General features: G+C 44.0%; 1 protein-coding gene across 2 annotated transcripts in view; it reads right to left on the reverse strand.

The window, feature by feature from the left end:
• Nucleotides 1-14,277: 14,277 nt before the first annotated feature.
• The window catches only part of LOC116950298 (nitric oxide synthase 1-like), a 187,169-nt gene continuing 178,691 nt past the window's right edge, over nucleotides 14,278-22,755 (reverse strand). For both annotated transcript variants that reach the window (XM_076072480.1, XM_032968017.2), the window contains one exon: nucleotides 14,278-17,624. In XM_076072480.1, coding sequence (XP_075928595.1) covers nucleotides 17,535-17,624 — 90 coding nt within the window. In that variant the 3' untranslated portion in view covers nucleotides 14,278-17,534. The remainder of the gene's footprint in view (nucleotides 17,625-22,755) is intronic.

A 22,755-nucleotide genomic window follows, 5' to 3' on the forward strand; every position in this document is an offset into this window, starting at 1 on the left:
CCTCTACAGGAGCAGATAGTATTCCCGTCTTTAGCTCTACTAACTGTTGGTCACCTAATATACAAACCTATAGCCCATATTTTCAACCTGTTCATCAAAGAAGCATAAGCTCCTCTAGAATGGAAACATTCCTATATCTGTCCACTTCACAAAGGGGGCCCTAAAGATGATCCAAATAACTACCGACCTATCTCAATTTTGTCCCCGTTGATGAAAATTTTTGAAAAATTATTGACCCACCAAATTAGCAGTTTCCTGTCCATCAACAATCTACTATATCTAAAACAATCTGGGTTCCGAAAAAAATCCAGCACCACATCTGCTGCATTAGACTCTCTGAATCATATTTACAGTAGCCTTGATAATAAGCAGTACTGTGCCTGTCTTTTTCTAGACCTATCCAAAGCTTTTGATACAGTAGACCACAACACCCTGCTTAGTAAACTAAGTTGCCTCGGTTTTTCCGAAAACGCAGTAAAATGGTTGCAAAATTACCTCTTTTCTCGCACCCAAACTGTATTCACTGATGGTTGGAGGTCAAACAGTATTAAGATAACAAAAGGGGTTCCACAGGGTTACATTCTCGGCCCCTTTTGTTCTCTCTTTATGTCAATGACTTGGGCACTGACCTGGATCATTCCAGGGTAAATCTTTTTGCAGATTACACGATACTGATTACTGCTGGCCGCTCTCCGGATGACGTGATTGCTAAGCTACAGGGTGATTTCAACAAACTACAACATCAGGTAGTTGCTCTGAAACTAGTCCTGAATACCTCCAAAACCAAGGTGCTATGCTTCTCACCAGGACTAAAGCAGGAAGTTATTTTTCCCCAATTACATTCCTTAAATAATTATCAAATAGAGCAAGTCAAGATCTATAAGTATCTTGGGGTCATCCTGGATTTAAAGCTGAATTTTGAAGATCACATTGATTATATTGGTAAAAATACAAAAATAAAAATTGGTTTTCTGTATCGACGCAAGCACTGCTTCCCCCCAATGTTCCGTTTGGAATTGATAAAAGTTACCATACTGCCTCTATTTGACTACTGTAACATCGTGTATAAATCAGCCCCGAGTACTGTACTTAAGAAGCTTGATTCCATCTATCACTCGGCCTTAAGGTTTACATTGAACTGCCCATATAGGACTCACCACTGTGATCTCTACATTGGGTCAAACTTAACATCTCTTAATGTTCGACGGCTTGTGCACCAGATCTTATTTATTCACGATGTACTTACAAAAAAATCCGCAGACTACCTGCTGGATCTTCTCTCTGTTTCAAAGAACAAATTTGACCTAAGGTCATCGCTCATTTACCAGCTTCACATTCCCTATTTCCGTACAAGAACTGGAGGAAGGGCCTTTGCTATTGATGCCCCCAGGGTCTGGAATGCTATTGCCAATAAACTGCAACTTGAATCGCTACCAATGAGATCTTCTCTCAAAACTGCTCTAGAGGAGTTGTACACCCCTAGCTGCCACTGCTATTCATTGGCGTAAAATAAAATAAAATGTTTCGCTCCGGATGACGCTGCAAAGTATTATCTGTATTTTGATTGAGCGTGCTGATCTTAAAGGTGCATTGAAAAATTTGATATTCCGACTGATGCTTCTGTTGTTGTGGAGTAACTCATGCAGCCAGCTATGGCTCTAGGATTTGGGGTTACATGTTATTTATGTAGTTGATTGTAAAAATTCGGTCACAGTCCCAATGATCACTGTTACGTTGCAATTATGGCTTTATTTTTTGGTGATTTCGAAAAGTTTTTTGGTTTGGACATGTTTGGTTTGTTGTAGTACGGAGTTAGACTGATGGCCTTAATCTAAGTTTTCTTGTGGTAGTTGTTTGACTTGCATCCCACTGGGATTTTTTGCACAGAGCATTGGTGTACGGTGCTTTTTTCAGGAATATTTTGCTGGGTTTTTTTCATAGATTTTCTGTTTGCACAGTCACATAGTCACTTTAAGATGTTTTCTTGTTCGTGTTTTTGTTTTTTTTGTTTGTTGTGGTTGCACCCGATTCAAGAGCAGAATGGCTCACAGGGCTATACCAAAATAAATAAACTGAAAAAAAAACTGAAAACTATGTTCACTCATACCAGCAATGTAACCCTATTTTCCCCTTTGAAAAAAAGGTTCTGCATTCGCTAAGTCTGCATTAGGGAGAACTTTAAAGAACGCAACCCTCGGATTCCAGTGACGGCATGGCTGAGTAAGTAGCACTGAACAGACCTCTCCAACTCCATCTCAGACTATAACCCTACTTTTCTTCATTTAATATTTGCTTTATTTTTCATAGGCATTTTACTTTTCAGTCCCAGGGCCCTAGAGGGTGTTCGATTTGTGCAAAACTCAATTTCTTTATATAATTAATCCACCCTCGAGGCTTGGGCTGACCGTATATAGCTCAGCCTGCTCCTGAAGTCAGCCTAAGGGGATTTATCCCCCCTTGCCTCGCGCTTGATAGTTTGCAGATCCCCGGGCCTAAAGTCGAAGGCATCGTCCCTTCTGGCTTTCTTTCTTAAGGTGAGGCCATAGTCCCCACTGGAAAGAACACAGGAGCTTTTCCAGACCCTTTTGGGAAATATTAAGCAGCTAGCCCACCAGACATAGGAAAATACTGCCCTACTTTGGGTCCTTATTGAGAAGTTGAGCGGGGTAAGCGAGGGGGTGGAGAGACAAGAGGCGATCATAATGACCCTCCATGTAACTCTTGAAGAGAAAAGTAACCTGATCAAGACTCACGAAACCAGGCTGCTGGAACTCGAGGAGGCATACAACAAACTGGATGTTAGATGATGGGAGTGTCACATGAAGGCCTACGGCCTCCCGGAGTGAGTGGAGGGCAATACCACCCAAGGAGCTTTATCCTACATACAAAAGCATCTACCCGCAGCTCTAAGAAACCCAGACTTCAATGCAAGACCTTGCCCCCTGTTGAGTCTGTTCACAACCCACAGTGGAGCCTCAGAGACACTGATGGCCGCGAGGGTGGCACGAGGGGAAGAGACTCCAATCGAGGGGATTGACCCTTCATTACCCTAGATTTAACCCCGGAAGATTAAAAAAAAAGGAACCTCTTCCTACCACTGCATAGGGACTTGGTGAGGAGGGAGGGGGTACGGTTCCAACTGCTCTACCCAGCTAAACTATTGTGGCACATTAGGAATGGATCATTCTTTTAATAAGTCCGTATGTGCTGTGCAGTACATCAATGCACCTGTGCACACCAGCATGTGATGACTGAGTTGGGCCTGTGGAGGGGCTGGCAGGGTTCATGATTAACCGGATGTGTACACCATTCCGGTGGTTAATGGCGACTCAGTGAAGATTGCTGTGTGTGACACACGTGCTGTTGCATTCTGCAGGTAAAGGACCCAAAGGTTGTTTTAATCATTATAGAAATGTTCTAGACTTGTTCTAGACTTCAAGCTTGGCTTTGAATTGTTAGTTTGTGATATATTCAATTGGAGGGGTTTTAGCACTGTGCATTGTAAAGGATGACGTACTGTAGTTAATACTTGTAATTCTTAATTCTCTAACCCTAATACTGTTTATGCTATAACCATGCCCATGCACCCAGAGTATGACTACTTGCAATGCTATTGAGAATAGAACACATGTAAAGTAGCAAGTTGTACAATGGTGACATACAGTACGTATACTGTACACAGACAGTACAGATAATGGGTGAAGTTGATGGTATAGATAGACATACAGCTTAGGATTAAAGTAATATTCGAATAGTGAAGTGCAAATATTATTGTCAAAGACAAAGATGGTTTATCAGTAGTAGAAGTGGGTTTAAGAGAAAACTGTTAATGATTAACCGGATGTGAACACCAGTCACGTGGTTAATGGCAACTCGGTGAAGATTGATGTGTGACACACGTACTGTTGTATTCTACATATTAACCACAATAAATGTGTTTTCCCTCGATTTGGAACACCTGCCCAACGTCCTTCATTTCGAGTGTGCAACAAGAGTAACAGCACAATCTCCGATAGCCTAAAATCGGCACTAGCTAGAGGGCTGATTTTTACTGTCACCCCCAAACACATCCCAGTGGATGATATAATGGCCCAGATAGATGTAGCCCTAAAAGGCTTGGGACACATCCCAACATACGTGGCAAGATCTGAAATTGCCACCATCCTTAAAAATGCTAAGTAACCCATTAGTAACATCAGCAAAGATTAGCGCTCTGAACTCGCCAAATTTAAAAAGAGAGAGGACATAGTCATCATGGATAAAACCACATACAACAATAAAATCCAGGACCTTCTTAATGATGGCAGTTCCACCAAAATCAACAAAGATCCTACCAACCGCCTGGCTACAAAAACAAACAATATCATTACCAATTCGACTTCTTTAATCGAACCATGCAAGCGGCTCTCCCTAAAATCTTCTGCTACTAGACCACCCAGATTCTATGGGCTTCCAAAAATCCATAAAGAAGGTACTCCACTTCAGCACATCGTTTCCACTATCAACTCACCTCCCTACAAACTGACCCGATTTCTGTCCGATACCTTGCTTCCATTCACGGGCAAGACCTACCTCAGCAGTACGTAACTCAGCTCACTTGGTCTCTCTAATCAAGGGCATTTCACTGTCCCCAGATGATTTGCTCATCGGCTTTGATGTAGTCTCTCTGTTCACCAAGGTTCCTGTACCTTACACCTTAGCAATAATTAAAGTCTTAGTCCAACATGGACTGAATCCTGCCTTACCAACACTTACTTCACCTGGAATGGTACTTTCTACAAACAAAATGAAGGTACCCCCATGGGTTCCCCCTTATCACCAGTGATAGCGAATGTTTTCATGGAGAAATTTGAAACAGATGCCATCCAGACAGCCCACCCTACGTCCTTCCTTGTGGAAGAGATACGTAGATAACACTTTCGTAATTTGGCCACATGGCCTGCCAGCATTGAACCAATTTCTCAACCACATCAATTCCATACACCCATTCATCAAATTCAGCATGGAAGTGAAGGATAGTAAGCTACCATTCCTGGATGTTTTGTTTGAGAAGAGACCTGACAGCTCGTTGGGCCACTCCGTCTACAGGAAAGCCACCCACACAGATTCCTATCTGAAACTTGATTCCCACCACCATCCGGCCCAGAAGAATTCCCTCATCAAAACACTACACCATAGGGCCCACTGCATTTCCGACCAACACCACCTAGCCAGTGAACTGGAACACATACACCAGGCCCTCAAGATGAATGGGTACTCGGACCGCATTATTCGCAAAGAGAACAATCAAAACCATCACTTTACCATACATAGCAGGTGTTACCAAAAAGATTTCCAAAATCTTAAACAAACACAAGATTCAGGTCTGATTCAATACAGTACATAAAATCCGTGATCTAATCCCATCTGTGTAGGATGTCATTCCTGATATGCAATATCCTGGAGTCTACAAGCTGATTTGTACCTGCGGTAGCAGTTACATTAGGGAAACGAAACGACATGTCTCGGACCGTGTTCGCGAGCACAAGTCAGCTCTATAACACTGCAGAACCAATGCCTCTGCCGTAGCTGACCATTGTTATAACGCTGTGGGCTCGCATAATATTGTTTTTTTCCGAGACCAAAGTACTCTGCAAACCTTCGGGCAACTATCAAAGGTCTGTTTATGAAGCCATCCAGATATATAAACATAGACATAACTTCAACCGAGAAGATGGATACAAATTAAGCAATCATCTCTCTCCCCCCTTGCTCCTCCCCCCTTTATTACCTATATAACCTCTTGCCACGGCAGCTCTCTCGCCTACTTCAGCACTTTTTCCTGCTGTGGTTGTTCCACCTGATGAAGATTGCTTGTGTTGCGATCGAAACGTCGTGATTTATTTTATTTCTACCTACATGACTTTACCAAAAAAACTAAAGAGTATGGATTCCTGCAGTCACAAAAGCTTCAAATCAAGATTAAAGATGATATCTATTCAAGGGTGTATAGCCAAAGCTACGCCCGCCCACCTTTGTCTTCACATTGGCTATCTTTACATTCCCTACTAGGTATTCACCTTAAGGCTGAGTCGACCTAGGGGGAGCAACCAGGGCCAGTTCATAGAACCGCCATTGTGTCGATTAGGGGTGAGAATCTAAGTCAGAAAACCAGGTTCAATAGGAGAAGGGACAAACAGACACACGAATACAGGGGGAGGAAGGCCTTTTCACGTTTAAGCAAGTGCTACAACAACAACCGCCATTCGCCACTAAGTGGCAGTGACGTCACCACGACGCTTGTGCCAGGCTATGTGCACCCTGAGGCCACGTGAAGTGTCGAACGCCCACTGGCAGGAGGTCACGGGGCAGACCCAGGTGCCACGGGTCGACCGACTGAGATGACTGGCTGATGCACCACCTGTGCCCCCTACTGTGCCAACCTGCTGTGCTTTAGCCACCCGGCGCTCCGCTCGTTGTTCTGAGCGCCGCTCCTCCGCCCTCCGTTGTTGTTGGAGGGTGACTACCTCCAACTGCCCAGTAGCATCCTTCACGAGCCTCCTCCACATTGGCCGATCTTGACACCGCTGGTACCAGTCATCGGCAAGTCCACTCAGCTCCACGTCCTCCTGTACCACATCACTCCATCTCTTCTCTAGCCCGTGCCGCGCCCGCTTAGCCCCCTCAATCCGGCCGAACAAAAGCTGTTTCGGCATGCGGTGGCTGGGCATGCAGGCTACATGACCCAGCCATCGCAGCCTTGCCCGCCGGAGGAGCTCACCGATGGGACCTTGCCCAGATCTTTCAAGGATTTGTGAGCTCCTCACACAATCCAGTCTGGTTAAACCCAGGATGGATCGTAGGCAGGCCAGCCTAAATGTTTCTAACCGGTGAAGATGCTCCATTAGGGGAGTCCACGTTTCGCAAGCGTAGAGAAGGGAGGGAATGACCGTGGCCGAGAAGACCTGAAGCTTAGTGCGGAGCGACAGACCAGGTAGCTTCCACACAGCGTTACGCAACCGATGAAAAGATATTGCCGCTCGACTGATTCGGAGTGAGACCTCTGCTGTTCAACTGGAGCCAGTCATAAACACACTGCCCAGGTATGGGAAACTCTCCACTCTCTCCACAACTGCCCCATCACCGATTGGGAGTTGTGGGGGTGGAGTGTCCGATGGTACAAAATACCCAGGCAGGTGCTTAGTTTTGGTGGGGCTGATGGTAAGGCCCCACCTCTTAGTGGCATGCTCCAGTCTCAGCAGCAGCGTCTCCAACTCCTCCTCTGACTGAGCAGCTATTACCAAATCATCAGCATACATAACGTGGTTAGGCAATAGGGAGCCATCCCTTGACCGCACCCGGGCATCGATCAGCCTCCCATTATATCTGTACCATATGGAGATTCCCCCGGTACAGCTATTGAAGGCTTCACGAACTACGTGGTCAAAATAGATGTTAAATAATGTGGGAGCCAGGGGACATCCCTGTCGCACCCCAAGGTGTACAGGGAATGGCTCTGACTCCTGGCCACGTAGTTTTACCCGGGCCCGCTCACCATCATGAAGATCCTTAATGATCGTGAGCAGAGGGTCAGGTACTCCAAAAGCACGAAGAACGACCCAGAGCCCAGGCCTACTGATGGTATCATAGGCCTTGACCAGGTCAATGTAGCACGTGCTACAGACACATATACACACACCACATCGAGGGGCCAACTTTTATGAGTCTATAGACATTCCAAGAGGTAAATAAGTGGATCCATGTTCACACAAGTCTTGGGATGACCTCCGAAGGGTTTATGGCGTTTATGCCATCGAACGCCAAGATGTCTGCGAAACCGGAACAAAAGCTTAACTAAGACTGACCGGATGAATGCTCGAGGGGTGTGGCAGTGGGGAGCTTTGGACGTTTGATGTGACCAAGATAATTAATGAAAAAGACAAGAAATTCCTATATAAACAGCATGCAAAATTATACAAATCAGTCTTGCAGAAGAAAACTCCGGGGTTGGCACTCATCAGCAGCCGTAAATTTCACCTTTGCAGAGGCAAAGGTTCTGAGTCGCTAAGAGTTTGAGTTCTTGCTAAGGCAGACTCTTCCTCAAGATATTGTTGTGTGAATTAATATTAATATAATACTGTGCTCAGCTAAGAGGTGTCATGGAATTGTTGGCAAAACGTCCATAAAGCAACTTCCCTAAGTGGAGATTTGAGTTACACACCAATATCGAGTGTGCAAGGAGATATTGTCCAAGCTCTCGGCTGGAAAAGTGCAGTTTGTTGTCAAGTCAACCTGACATTGTATAAGTTGTGAAGAGGCCGGAAGTGTTTGAGCATTGTCACGTACAGGCTGCTGCACAGCGTGAGACCTTCGAGAGTGAGCAACCAGAGGCACCTGCGAACCAAGCCACTCCTCAGGCAACCAGCGAGCGGGTTGCGCAGCAGCCAAGGGCTGACTGGCAGCGTGCTGACTTGAGATCCGTGAGCGCACTCCAGCTGTGAACCAAGCCTGATGGACAGACAGCCCTGAGTGGACAGTGAGTAGTGTGATTGTAGCACACTCCAGCAGTGAACCAAGCCTACCGATTAACACTGCCTTGTGGGAACACCGACTCTTACACGCACCCATCGTGTGACCACACTGCTTACAGTTGGTATCGCAACTTCAGACAAGTGAAATGACTCGAACGACGAACTACGAGGAGCCTCCTTTATTACAACAAAGTAACAATATTACGTCCGGGCTTAGTACTTGGTCTTGAAGCTCGTGCCTTCCCTTAAACGTCCCTTTCCCCTTATGCTCTACCGTTTAATATCTCTTTAGCCCCCTTTCTTGAATGTTCGCTCATTGTTTTTCCCCTAGCCAATCCCTGTCCTCCTCTAACGGATCCCAACCATCGCCTCTGGGTTCCACTCGGTTTCCCACCTATTCTCATTCAAACCTTTTCCTCCAATCACTTCAAAAGCCTGCCTCCGCCAATCAGAGATCTTGGCTTACTTTTGAATAACCGTTAGGCTGCACGTTGGCTTGGGATGAATGCTTGTAAATGTTTTCATTCATTACACAAGGATCGCACCTAAATGAGCTCACAACACACTACATATCTTAACTGGTAGATCTTGCCCATGATTGCCACCCTAACACACACACATATCCAATCCATGTCACGCATATGTGTAGAGGAATAGTGTGACGACGTGATGTCATGAGCGCTGTGAGGCGCGAGGACGTCATGTCATGCGGGATACTTAAGGAGGACCCTGTGATGAAAGTGGGGTCATTGTGGGGGCCCGGGACCGAGAGCGGCTGAAGGAGGTCTCTCCTGCTCGTGACCAGATGGTGTTGGCTGAACCCTCGTCTGGGTTCGACGAGTGGGAGAGCCGAAGAGATAGCCGAGGGCAGGGCTCGAAGAATCTGTGAGAGCCGGCTAAGAGTTAGAGGGGTTGCTCTCCTCGGTCGGGCAGTATTGGCTGAACCCGTGTCCCGACTCGAGTGACAGAACCCAAGAAGATCACCGAGGCTAGAGAGATAAGAGTAGAGCTTGGGGTTCACACGAAGGACCCAGTGTAGCAGACAGCTACCTCCGGTGTAAGTGTACTTTTCCCTGTCATAATAAACTGGCGTAAGCCCCTACATGAATTTCGATTTAAAGCTTTCGTGACTGCAAGGATTCATCTTCTTTGGTTCTTTCGGTAAAGTCACGTAGAATGAGAATAAAATAATAAATAGATAAAATAAAATAGCACAATAATATTCTCACGACGTTTTGGCCACAACACAAGCGGCCTTCATCAGGTGAAGGGGACGAGACTGTCTGGAGGACAGGCTTTCTCACTCCAGCGCTGTCCTCCAGACAGTCTCGTCCCCTTCACCTGATGAAGGCCGCTTGTGTTGTGGCCGAAACGTCGTGAGAATATTGTGTTATTTTATTTTATCAATTTATTATTTTATTCTCATTCTACGTGACTTTACCGAAAGAACCAAAGAAGATGAACCCCTACATGAAGTTCTGTCTTCGCTTCCATCTTTACTACACATCTGTATGAATATTGCTTATTGAGATATTCGCATGTTTTTTTATTGCATTCTATGCTATTCTATTTCGAATTTATATAGCGCCCTTTCTAGGGTGCTTTAAAATGCAAGCCGATAGCATTTAGTGAGGGAGGTGACGAACGGATGGAGGGACAGGGGCTGGGAATGGAGTTTATGTTGCTGGGGTAGGTAAGGCAGAATAAGGTGGAATGTAATAGTGAGGGTGTCTGATGGGTGCAGCATGGATGAGAGGCAGTGGGGTATGGGGCACATGCGTGAAGTGGATGAGGGTAGGTGAAAGGTGGTAGGGGGAGAGGTCTGGTGGCCGGAGAGCCGGAGAGTTGAGCTGATGGAGGAGCACAGTGTAGGACTGGTAGAGAGATGTGGTTAGGTGCACATTAAAAACGAGACATTGGAGCTGGGTCAGGATTTAGGGTCGTCGGAGGAAGCTGACGGGGGGGGGGGGGGGTGGGAGTAGGTGAACGGTGGGCGAAGGAACCAGGAGGGGTGGAGACATTGGAAGAGAAAAATCAATAAAGAAAAGAAAGGACCTTAGGGCCGAGTGAAAGGTGGAAAGCGTGGGTTCGAGTCTGATGTGAAATGGGAATTTGTTCCAGTGCAACGGGGAAAGAAGGGAGCATGAAGGAACGTATAAAGAATGAGAGAAAAGAGGTAGAGCAGGACAAGACTATGCAAAGCTTTGCATACTAGGGTGAGGAATTAAAAGAGCCAGTGGTGATATACAGGAAGCCAGTGAAGTTGTTGAAGGACAGGAGAGCAGTGAGATGTGTATGGAAGGTTGAGTACAGTCCGTGTAGCTGCATTTTGGATGTGTTGAAGAGGGATAAAGGCATAAGCAGGGAAACCAACCAGGAGTGAGTTGCAGTAATCCAGACGAGTGAAGACAATGGAGTGTACGAGGAGTTTGGCGGCAGTGGTAGTGATGAGTGGGCGGATTTTCCTGATGTACAGATGGTAACGGCATGTGCGAGTGGTAATGGCAATGTTAGAAGTGGAGAGAGTGGAATCGAAGGTAATACCAAGAGTTAGTGTGGTAGAGTTTGGGAAAAGGCGAAGGTGGGGGAAAGGAGGGTGCAGGAGGGGGTGAACGAGGGGATGGAAAGAAAAGCACCAAGGATTTGGAAGGATTTAGGGAAAGGACATTTTCGGTCATCCAGGCTTGTATGGCTGCCAGGCAGGATGAGATGTGGAGGGAAACATCGGGGGTGAATGTTTTGAAGGAGAAGAAAATGTTAGTGTTATCGGCAAAGAGGTGATAGGAGATATCGAAGGAAGAAATATACTCTCGGGGAGATGTGTTTACAGAGAACAGAAGGGGACCAAGTACCGAGCCCTTGGGGACACCAACCGTGAGGGTGGTGGTGGAGGAAGAGCAGTGGTTGAAAGAGACAGTCGATGAACGGGAAGTTAGGCAGGAACTGATCCAAGAAAAAGTGCCGAGTTTGGAGAGAGTGGATAGGAGGATGCAGTGGTCGAGGGTGTCGAAGGCAGAAGACAGATCGAGAGAGATAAGGACAGAGGATAGACCGGATGGTTGTGGATGTGAAGGAGGGTGGTTTAAATGGAATGGAGAGGGCGGAACCCAGCCTTATGGAGGAGATACAGTGAGTGGGAAGAGATGTAGGATGAGAGGTGGGAGTGCACTAAACTTTTAAGGAGTTTGGAGAAATAAGAAAGCAAGGAAATAGGGCGATAGTGTGCAGGGACAGAAGGATCTAGAGAAGTTTTTTGAGAAGCGGTAATCTTGCAATTCGATCTTCGATGCTTTCCTAACCATTTGGTAAACATTATGAATACGTATGCTTGCTTGAATACTGTTGTTCTGAGGTACTAGCCTGTTTGTTTTTCCTTGAATCGCATAATCTTGTGATACCTTCGTTGATGCTTCAAACCATTTAGTACGAAGTGATACGTACGTTTATTTGCATGGCACTGTAGTTCTACTATGATAAGTGTTTTTGGATGTCAATGTAAGTTTATATTAAAGTTGCTTCGATCAAGAAGGGTCCGAGTTCTTCTTTCCTAACTCATGCATCATTTTTTTCAATTGCGAGAAGTATATCCTGTGGTTAGATCTGAATTCTGAGACGTTACATAATTACACAGAGTTGATAAAGCGAGAATCATTGATATTATCACGATAATACATACCCCTGACAACGTGAGAACAATAACTGATAACATATTCTTAGCTCTTTCGATAGTCACGTTAAAGGGAAACAATAAAATAATAAAATATATAAAACAAAAAAATTCTCACGACGTTTCGACCATAACACAAGCGGTCATCATCAGGTGTGAAAAGCAACGGCAAGAAACATTTGAAAGAAGCTGCAATTTTACAGCTGTCATTTGGCAGTCGCAGTTTGACAGCCACGGTTTTACAGATGCAGTTTGACAGCCATACTTTGATAGCTGTGGTCTGACAGGTGGAGTTTGACAGACGCAGTTTGACAAACGCAGTTTTACAGATGCAGTTTGATAGCCATTGTTTGACAGATTCCATTTGACAGCTGTGGTTTGACAGCCGCGGTATGACAGCCTCGGTTTGACAGACGCGGTTTGGCAGCCGCGGTTTGGCAGCCGCGGTTTGGTTGCCGCGATTTGACAGCCGCAGTTTGACAGACAGTTTGACAGCCATGGTTTGAAATATGCGGTTTTACAGCTTCGGTTTGACAGATGCGGTTTCACTACCAACATACATTAACGGTACCAACATAAAAGCGGCCAAAACTTTTTTTAATTGGATAGTTCTTTCATTAAAATATCTCTTCTTTTCATTCATGGTACAAAATTAGACTTTTTGTGAAAGGTGCGTTAATTAGTGTAAATTGTTATGGGAATGTATAAGATCCGCTTCCGCCTCATGGCCTCAAATGGAGATGAGCACTGCCCGGCACTCACTTGGGCGGAAATGCGCTGTTACGTTATCACTACCAACATAAAAGCGGTCACGATTGTTCTGTTGGGTAACGGTCAATAAAGTGGGGTCAGAATAAATGTGCAAAATAATGTTTATGAATGTATTCTGTATCATATGTAAACATTTTCGTAGAACAAAGACCCATGGGGCCGTCCATAAATGACGTCACGCACCTTGGGAGGGGGTCAGACATTTGTGATTGTGTGAAGAGGGGGGGGGGGGTTTGAGAAATGTGACGTCACATCAAAATGCGCAACTTTAAATCTAAACAACACGTTCTACTTAATTAAATAGAATTGTTATAACACTAATTTTGATAAATTTTCATTAAGTATTTGATTATTCAAATTTACTAAGGTCACCTCTTATTTACTCTATGAAGCAGCATTTTGCTTCCCCATCGGTGGAGACGCATACATTTTGTAAATTTTTTGAATGATTGTTATTTAACATTTTGATTCTAATGATTCTACCAGGGCTTTTCATTCTGTGGAATGAATGTGATTGTTATAATTGTACTCTCCATTTTGCTTCATTCTACTAAGTTTCAAGTAATTTTTTTAATAGTTATAATTACTTTTAATATATGATCATTATAAGAGAATTTCAATATAATATTCTGAACATCTGCAGTTTTAGTTAGACGATGAATATTTTCAAGTGAATTTTATGCAACATTTCAGCTTTACGTCTTTTTAATACATGTTTTCGCCTATAACATCAGAGTGCAGGGCCACATTAAATACGGATTTCAAGACGATAGTATAAAGAGATTTGAAGCATGTTTTATTTTCAAAATTGAAATATGGTTGGGGGGGGGGGGGGACAGAGATTTGTGACGTCATATTTGAGGTGGGGTCTGACTTTTTGTGTCGCCGTGAGACGAGGAAAGGGGGGGGGGGGTAAAAAATCGTCCAAAATCGCGTGACGCCATTTATGGACGGCCCCCATGTCATGAAAAGGAACATTGCTTATAATCTCTGGCACTACACTAGCATTAATTCATGCAAGCCTAACTGCCAATGAGACACGGTATGTTGAAAAACATATATTTGTTTTTAAAGTACTCATAAATGTGAGTTGAATTATGCACTCTCAAAGGCCGTGGTGGTGCATTAAGACAACCATGAATCCATAGACTCAAAATCGCACATCGTCTATATTCTCTTTCACACACACACCACAGCCATCAGTGTTTGTTCTTTCGACTCCCATACATGTTTCTGGTAAAATACCTATTTATATGCCCTGAAAAATGTGTCCGTCAGATGGCAGTCTAACACTTTTCATTCTCAGGCATTTAATATAATGAATAGTGATAAAATGTAAAATGAAGGTTTTATTCAGCATTTGGCAACTGGGATAAGGTACAACGGACTTGCTGGTTTAATCGTGTGCAACTGAAACCCGGATTCAAACCTAGGTTCCTCACAGCCACAACCCATCCACCACCCACCCACCTCCAACAAACACATGACAGTTTAACACGTAGACTTTCGGGACAAATATTATCCATAATGTTCTTTGGGTTAGATGTGTCGTTAAACCCGCCAACACCCGACACAGCCAATTAGTAAAGATTGTCACGTAAACAGAACGTCCCAATTCGTTAGAAGTACAGCACACCGGTGTGTTGGAGAGTTAATCCACAACATTTACAATCTGAGTACGACATTTCGCTAGTAATTACAACGAGCATCATCAAGTGACAGCCAGATTTATGGAGAATTCCTCCTGTTTCGTTCTTAAATAGATGGAGAGAACTAAAGTTGTCACTTGTGAACCCCTCACGTGTGAAGGCAAGAGGTGGGGGGGGAGGGGTTAAGTAATGCATATAAATTACAATAGGTATCCAATATCGGTTGGGTTATTCATGTGGTAATCAACGTACATTATGCATGCACATTAAGCATGCACGTTGTTGTTCTTGTACATCACGTTATTTGTGTGCACTTGTTATTGTCTGCTCACAGGTAATCACCATCGACATATGGTGACCTGTATAGACATGCAGTTAAACAGTGTATTACTTGATGAATCCCTTCCAAGCAGCGCTAAGCCTGTAGCTATCCAAACGATAAAAAATGTTTCGATTTAAAGCTTTCGTGACTGCAATGATTCATCTTCTTTGGTTCTTTCGGTAAAGTCACGTAGAATGAGAATAAAATAATAAATTGATAAAATAAAATAACACAATAATATTCTCACAGCGCTGTCCTACCAGACAGTCTCGTCCCTTCACCTGATGAAGGCCGCTTGTGTTGTGGCCGAAACGTCGTGAGAATATTATTGTGTTATTTTATTTTATAAATTTATTATTTTATTCTCATTCTACGTGACTTTACCGAAAGAACCAAAGAAGATAAAAAATGTTATTAATTTCTCTCAATTTCGGTAGATTCTCTAATTAGTCTTTGCCAGGAGTAATTAGTTTTGCACAGAACTTCAACATTATCAAAATCAATTGAGTGTCCTTGTTGCCACGCGTGTTCTGCTACTGCCAACAGTTCTATTTGGTAGTATTTCATATTCCTTTGGTGTGCTTTTAGTCTCGTGCTGATCATTCGTCCTGTCTGACCAACATAGCATTTGCTAATTGGCTTTTGCGGATGGTGGCGGGTTTAACGACACATTTATATTGATGCGATCTAACCCAAACAACCTGTATTATAGATACATCATAATCATGCATATGAATGGCGGATTAGACAACTTTTACCTGCTACTAACTTCCTATATCAGTAAAACATTGCTTTCTAGATGATTATTTTTTGTGCGTTCATCAAGTTTTTTTTCCAGATACCCAGTCAATTATACTGTACTCCATTTCCACTGGCACATTCTAGCTGAGCGAGCACACGGCCCTCATGGTACAGATTGTTTTCCACTGGGTATTGTGCCAACCAACCAAATCGTTTTACGCTGCCCAAACAAGACGTGAATCTGGCTCAGACTAAGTCGGCCAGGGGCGGGCTCATTTCACATTCATTGCATGTGATGTCAGTTAGTAGAGTGTGGGGTGCACAGTGTCACTGCTTCATCTACATGTTACTCAACGCGAGCATTGAGCGGGACATCAACAGCACTTTCGGCGAGTGAAACAGAGAAACAATATAGCACCTCTTAAACGGTGCTGGTCTGGCTTTGCTCAATCCCGACGTGGCTCGGTTGCAGTGGAAAAAGGTTTAGTATTTTCATATTCGTGGCCAGTGAACCTAATGCAAAATGTCTGGTTGTGCCATTTTCACCAAATAGCAATATTTCACACGGGCCGAAAATCCAAGCTCTTGCGGTTTTCTATATAGTGTTTTAATTTCACATCTGCTCATCGATACACAAACCTTGTTTTCAATACCACCATAACTACAGTGTAAAAAATCCTTAATATGACGCTATATACAATTAAGAAATATACATTGGAATGAAATATCCTTAATAGTAATAATACTATGTACAATAAAAAAGAAAGCATTTTTAAGTTGAGTATCATATAATTTCAAAAATAACATATGCCGTCGTACATTTTTTCTTGGTTTATACACCTGCATACCTACACAATTGTTTTTAAAAGTGAAATAACCTACATCTGCCCATTTAAAAAAAAAATCACCTCAAAGCCAATTTTGAAAATTTCCTATTCCCATGATGGGGCCCAGGGCCAGCATGTTTATCGGATAACCATTCTTGACTTCCTACAAAGTGGTGCTCAACAAGGGAGAGAAATGTCAAAAAAACGTGGTGCCTTATACATGTAAATTATTATGGGAATCAATAAGATCTACTGCCAACTTATGGCCTCAAATGGAGATGAGCATTTCCCGGCGCTCACTTGGTTCAGAAAGACAATAACGCTTTATTAGAATTACGGTGAAAAAAGTAACACTGGTTATTAAATGTACTCACGGAAGCCTCACTCCATCTAGCCATCTAGTCCTATCTAGTGATAATTAAAAACAGCATTCAGAATGCACTGTTTGGCCTCTGGGCTGAGCTGTCACATTGAAACATCATGCAAGAAGAAACCCATCGCCCCATCCACAAGGAGCAGTGGAGGCTTCGTCTTTGTAGGGTATTTTTGGAGGTGCTTCACATACTTAAAAAAAGTTGCTTAGATGTTTTGAATATACATTACTTTAAAATAAAAGTTTATTTTTCAAATATTTAGATAAATGGATAATTTAAGTAACTTTCTTTTTTTTGGCATTTTGGATCAACTTGGATGGAATCAATTAAAATAGAATCTATATATTGGGTGCCTGGTTTGTTTCCCCAATGATAACCATGATTAGGCATCTCATTGGTTGATCAAAACCCTTCCTACACTGAAAAAAAGCAAAGCAAAATGGGCACAAATAATTCCACCTCTGGAAGATGACAAGCCACCGTTCGAAGGTCATGTGCCAAGAGAAAGCTGTATGATCTTCCCCCACCACCATCATCCAACTGCTGTGGAACTGGCACTGCCCACTGAAGACTTGAGCCACAAACTGCCACCGTAAAGGAGCACAGCATTGCCTGAGGACTCCAGACTGACTGCCTCGTGAAGGACAAGTGTAGCTTGCCCATAATATTGCCCCTACCCCTGTGGGGTAGAACTTGGCCGTGCGTCCACACCGCGCCATCGCTGGTTCGCTCCGAATATGTCCTCGTGCAGGCGACCTTCCTTCTGCAGGGTCAGTGGGGTCATAAAAGGGCGGATGGGGTCAGGAGAGGGTGGATGGGACACAAAGATCAGTACAAATTCTGGCCCTTATATACAAGTACATGCAGAGGATTCTAGGAACTACATGACAGGATAGGGTAACAACTTGTAAGTTTGGAATACACTGGCAGGAAAGCATTACAGGTGTCATCTTTGAATGCACATGGTGCTTATTCATGTACCCTAAGCACACATGACCAGTGGTTCAAGAGAGGCGGTATGCATCGGTAAGATAAAAACGAACAGTATGACATACCAGTCACAGAAACAAAGCATCTAGGAGGGAAAATAATTATTTTTTATTATTATTTTCTATCTACGTGGCTTTACCGAAAGACCCAAAGAATATGAATAGGGAAAATAATGTATTGTAATTTGTATCGTGCTGAAAATACCCTGTTTAACATGTAGGCTTTCGCAATCAATATCATCCATAATATTAACAAAACGTCATACTCAGATTGTAAATGTTGCGGATGTTCTCTCAAACACAACGGTGTACTGTACTAGTAACGAATTGGCATGTTCTGTTTACGTGACAACCCTTACTAATTGGCTACACCCCTAGCTTCACACGTGTATATGCAGTGCCTGCTGATGATGTGGTGCTTAAATGGGCATACACATGATCGCACTTCCCACCACAGGCTGAGTACTTTGTATAATAAAAATATTAAATACAGGCAATCCTCAGTTTACACGTATTTGTGGTACGCCATTTTGGAATAGTGCGCTTTGTATTTAGACCTTTTATTGACACATGCGAGGTAATTTTCAGAATAACGTCATCCGCAACGTGACATACGCTACCCTAGCCTGGCACCCAATGGCGTTGCCAGCAGGCAGTGCGGTACAATGACTAGTGTGCTACACTGTAAGAATCTCGCTGCGTGTTTACCACAAGCGCTCTTCCCTGTCTCCACAACGCAACTCCAGCATAGTTAGAAGTGTAAAGGACTAAATGGAGAAGAAACGTTACACAGAACTACTAAAGATGTATAAAATAGAAAGAACACAGGCGGTGAGAGGAATTAGAAAGCAAACAGGTTGTGAAGGGATAATTAAGAACACAGGTGGCCGGATGTCTAATATCCGGAGAGGAAGGGGCACAGGTGGTGTGAAGGGATAATTGATGAGGATACTGTAGCAAGAGAACACCAGAATAATTAAGACTGAGAGGGAGAGAGTTAAAAGGGAACGTCACCGGCAATATACCTATATATGCTAGGATAATGTAGGCGATTAAGCCTGCGAGTGCGAGTGAAATCCCCTAACCCTTTCCTTTTCCATTATTTCTATGGGAAAATTGGTTTTGACATACACGATTTTGAGATATGCGTGTTTTTCCAGGAACGCATCTATCGCGTATGTCATTGATTGCCTGTTGTATACATGCCTTTTCCAAAAAAATAATATTAAGAGTGATATTTGCCTGTTTCAATGTAATAGTTTTTTTCCGTCTTTTCTCAACGCATTCCGAGAGTTAAGGAACAATGAAAGGACACTGAGACTTAAAGTGCCAAGCCTACAGAATGTCGACTGATGAGAGTCCTGGGAAAGCCTTGGAATTCCCTTCTCAGGGAAAACAGCAGTAAAGTAGACAACACATGGCAGACAATAGATGGAAATTACACACAGCAGGGACAACCGTTCAAAAGGGTAAGGGTAGGACAAAGCTCGTAGAGGAATAATGACAGAACCACAGGGAGAAAGGGGCCTCCACCAGACAACAGGATCCGGATAAGGGCGGTTAATCATTACAAGCCCAGTTTTGGGAAAGTTTAAAAGTTTAGCAGTAGAGTCACAAGCATAGCCATACTCTCAAGATCATAATATCAAAAGATAACTTGAGAATAAGAAGTGCGGGTCTTTGACGATACAGATGGCAAACAAAAGGTTAATAGGACCCTCGGAATATCCTTGGTAAGAATTACTGTATGCCACAAATCTTGGTTAACCATAAACCAAATAACAATAATGGAAGTATTAGACCTAAGATCACTCAGGAAAATACATAATACGAATTATGCAAATTCTCTACGACCAAAATAATATTTATCCCAGGGGTTTAACCAACCGCCTTTGTCTTCTCAGTAGCTATCATAGCACGTAGTAGCAGGAAATTATGTTATGCAGGCGGCGCATCCCTCTGATTTATCAAGTACTGTGCGAGAGTTCCAACCGCGACATGAGTGCTGCGAATGCTGCACACAACGTGCACCAAACATGGTGGTGGTGAAAACAGACACGTACACACCTGGGAACAGAGAGTTCACGACCTCAAGGGAACAGTGGCACTTTTGTGAGAGGAAATCGAAAGGACAGCAACTGACCAATAACGAGCCAAGGAGCGAAATCAAAGGAACATCCGAGCCTTTGTGAGAAGGAAGAGGCGGGGAAAATATCGGATGTAAGGAGGAAGTTCAAACCACACAAACTATATCTGCTCCAGGCAGACTCCGAGACTTACCCTCGTGACTGGTAATAGTAGGGAGCTCTGCAATGACAGACTCTACGCATCACGGGAAGGTTTTTTTCCTTCTATTTTATACGTGTCATTGAGGGAGTCACTGCAAAGCTAAGGCTTGCGCTTGTGGCATTGCGATACAATACGTGGGGGAGAGTACTATGAACGAGATTGCCCCCGGTGGCGAGGTTGTTGAATACAGCCTTCACACACGATCATCGTGCAAAGATCGTTCCTATTGTGCTCCAATAAAAGTCAACCTCTCCGAGGGGAGACCTGAAGCAACCACCATTCATGAGTGTGCCCAGTACCTCGCCAAGCCACAGGCAAAGGACAGTTGAGGGTCGGATCAGAGACTGACGTGGAACCAGAGAACCGGATCTGGAGCGTGTTCACTGAGCAGATTACGAGACATGCAGGCAGCTGCTGGAGAACTCGCGGGAAGAGGGGGGAAGACACGATGGGCGCTGTCTTTCCCAGCCGCTCCTCAGTCTGCAAGGGTCAACCGTGCCTGGTGCTAAGGGGGTGACGCGCTGCCGCCCGGCGGACGAGCTGCGAGCGCTATCTGGCGACGTGGCCACCGTGCACACCGCTGCAGACTGAGCCTGACCCATCGACCCCTGCCAGCACGGGCGCCACAGCCAGCGGTGAGCCACCAGCGTGCCGACTCGACAGCCACTCCAGCTGTGGACGGAGCCTAACGGGCGCGCAGCCCGAGTGAATCACACGCCGTGTGCCGACACACACCCGCCGACCCAACGCCCCCTGCTGGGGACCTGAGGTATTTTCGGTACAAGGGAACACGCTACACACGCCGCCCACCGCTCTCTCGAGCCCAGAGCCCCACAGTTGGTAACAGGATCCATGTGCAGAGATCGTACGTGAACAAACTCAAACCATACTACCCGATATTATGATTGGACCTCGTGGTGACTGCCCCTCCAACACATACACACACGACGTGCATATCGGTATGAATAAGGTTGTTCTGCGGTGTTTTGTTTCACATAGGGTTGCCATTCCAAGGTGGTGTGTTAAGTATTAACCGGACGTTGAGAAGCATTGTTCTGTCCCTTAAGTTGCATGAATACGGTCGTTAGAAGTATTTTAGTCGTTTGTTTATTTTAATCGCATACTCCTACCAATGAATTCATTGATGTCCTACTAGTCAATTGATAAGCATCTATTTTCCGAATCTATACACTCGCATGAATACAGTTGTTTTGAGATATTTCTTTTAATCGCATCTTACCAATGAATTTGTTGATGCCCCTTTTGCCATCGGGCACACATTTATTTAGCATGTTTCTGTATGTATTTTGCCATTTTTAAGGGCTTTCCTAATGTTGTATATTGTCACGTTACCATGAGAAGTTAGCCGATCGTTCTATTGCCCTATTTAACAACGCAACCATAAGACTTGACCATTGATGTTTTTATTTGTACGAATCGAGGAGTACGATATTTGCATGAGTTCTGTTGTGGTCATTCTGATGATAAGACTGTTCGCATATTAGAGTGTTTTTAGATATTAAAGTCGCTTAACACAGAAAGAGTATGAGTGGTTCCTTCCTAAGTTCATGCATAAGTATCTTAATTGTAAGAACTGTGTCATGCGGCGATATCTGAATCCTGAGACCGGACATTGGGCTATCATTTGTAGACAGGTCGCGTCTGAAAAAGCGTAGATAGCTCAAGTGTGCATTACCTGGTAAAATAAAATAATAGTTTAGTAATTCTAGATTTGAAGCTTTCGTGACTGCAAGGATTCATACTCTTTGGTTTTATTCGGTAAAGTTACGTAGATAAAATAAAACAAAAATAAAAGAAAATAATTAAATCACGACATTTCGGAGGTAACACAAGCTTCCGTCTTCAGGTGGAAAAGTCAACGCAGAATATCTGTGTCAGGAGCACAGTTCAGAGACAACCGGGATTATATACAGGTTAAAGGCGGGGGGAGGAGTCAGTAAGGGGGCGTGGGTGGGTGGGAGGGCTGGGTTAAGCAACCTTTTGATAGGCTGCTGCGGGTAACAACCACTTCACACTGCACGGGAGTGGGTAAAAACCCACCTTTTGTTATGCTGCGTGTGGGGCCGGGGGGATTTTGAAAGCGGGTGCAAACAGTTGTTCAATTATAAGGTAGCTGAAGTTTGATATACAACCACTGCGAAAAGGAAATGGCAGTACAAAAAAATTGAGAGGCAGCTAACGTTTGACTTGATTTATAACATCTTTCCAGCGATTGCTCAATTTGAAACCATCCTCTCGGTTCAAGTTGTGTCTGTGTTTGTAAATCTGGATGGCCTCGTGGACAAATCTCTGATAACCGGTAGGTTTGCAGAGCACCTTGGTATCGGAGAAAACAATATCATGATCACCCACAGCGTTGTAACAATGATCAGCCACGGCAGAATAATTCGTTCTGCCGTGTTTCAAATCTGATTTGTGCTCGCGAATTCGGTCAGAGATATGTCGCTTCGTCTCCCCGATATAGCAGTCCCCGCAGGTACAACTCAATTTGTAAACACCGAGGTACTGTAAGTCAGGAATAACATCCTTTACTAACGGGATCAGATCACGGATTTTGTGCACTGTGTTGAACCGGACCTGGATCTTGTGTTAGTT

Source organism: Petromyzon marinus, chromosome 38 (genome assembly GCF_048934315.1).
Source record: "Petromyzon marinus isolate PM22_M1 ecotype Great Lakes invasive population chromosome 38, UKy_Petmar_22M1.pri1.0, whole genome shotgun sequence".
NCBI lineage: Eukaryota > Metazoa > Chordata > Hyperoartia > Petromyzontiformes > Petromyzontidae > Petromyzon > Petromyzon marinus.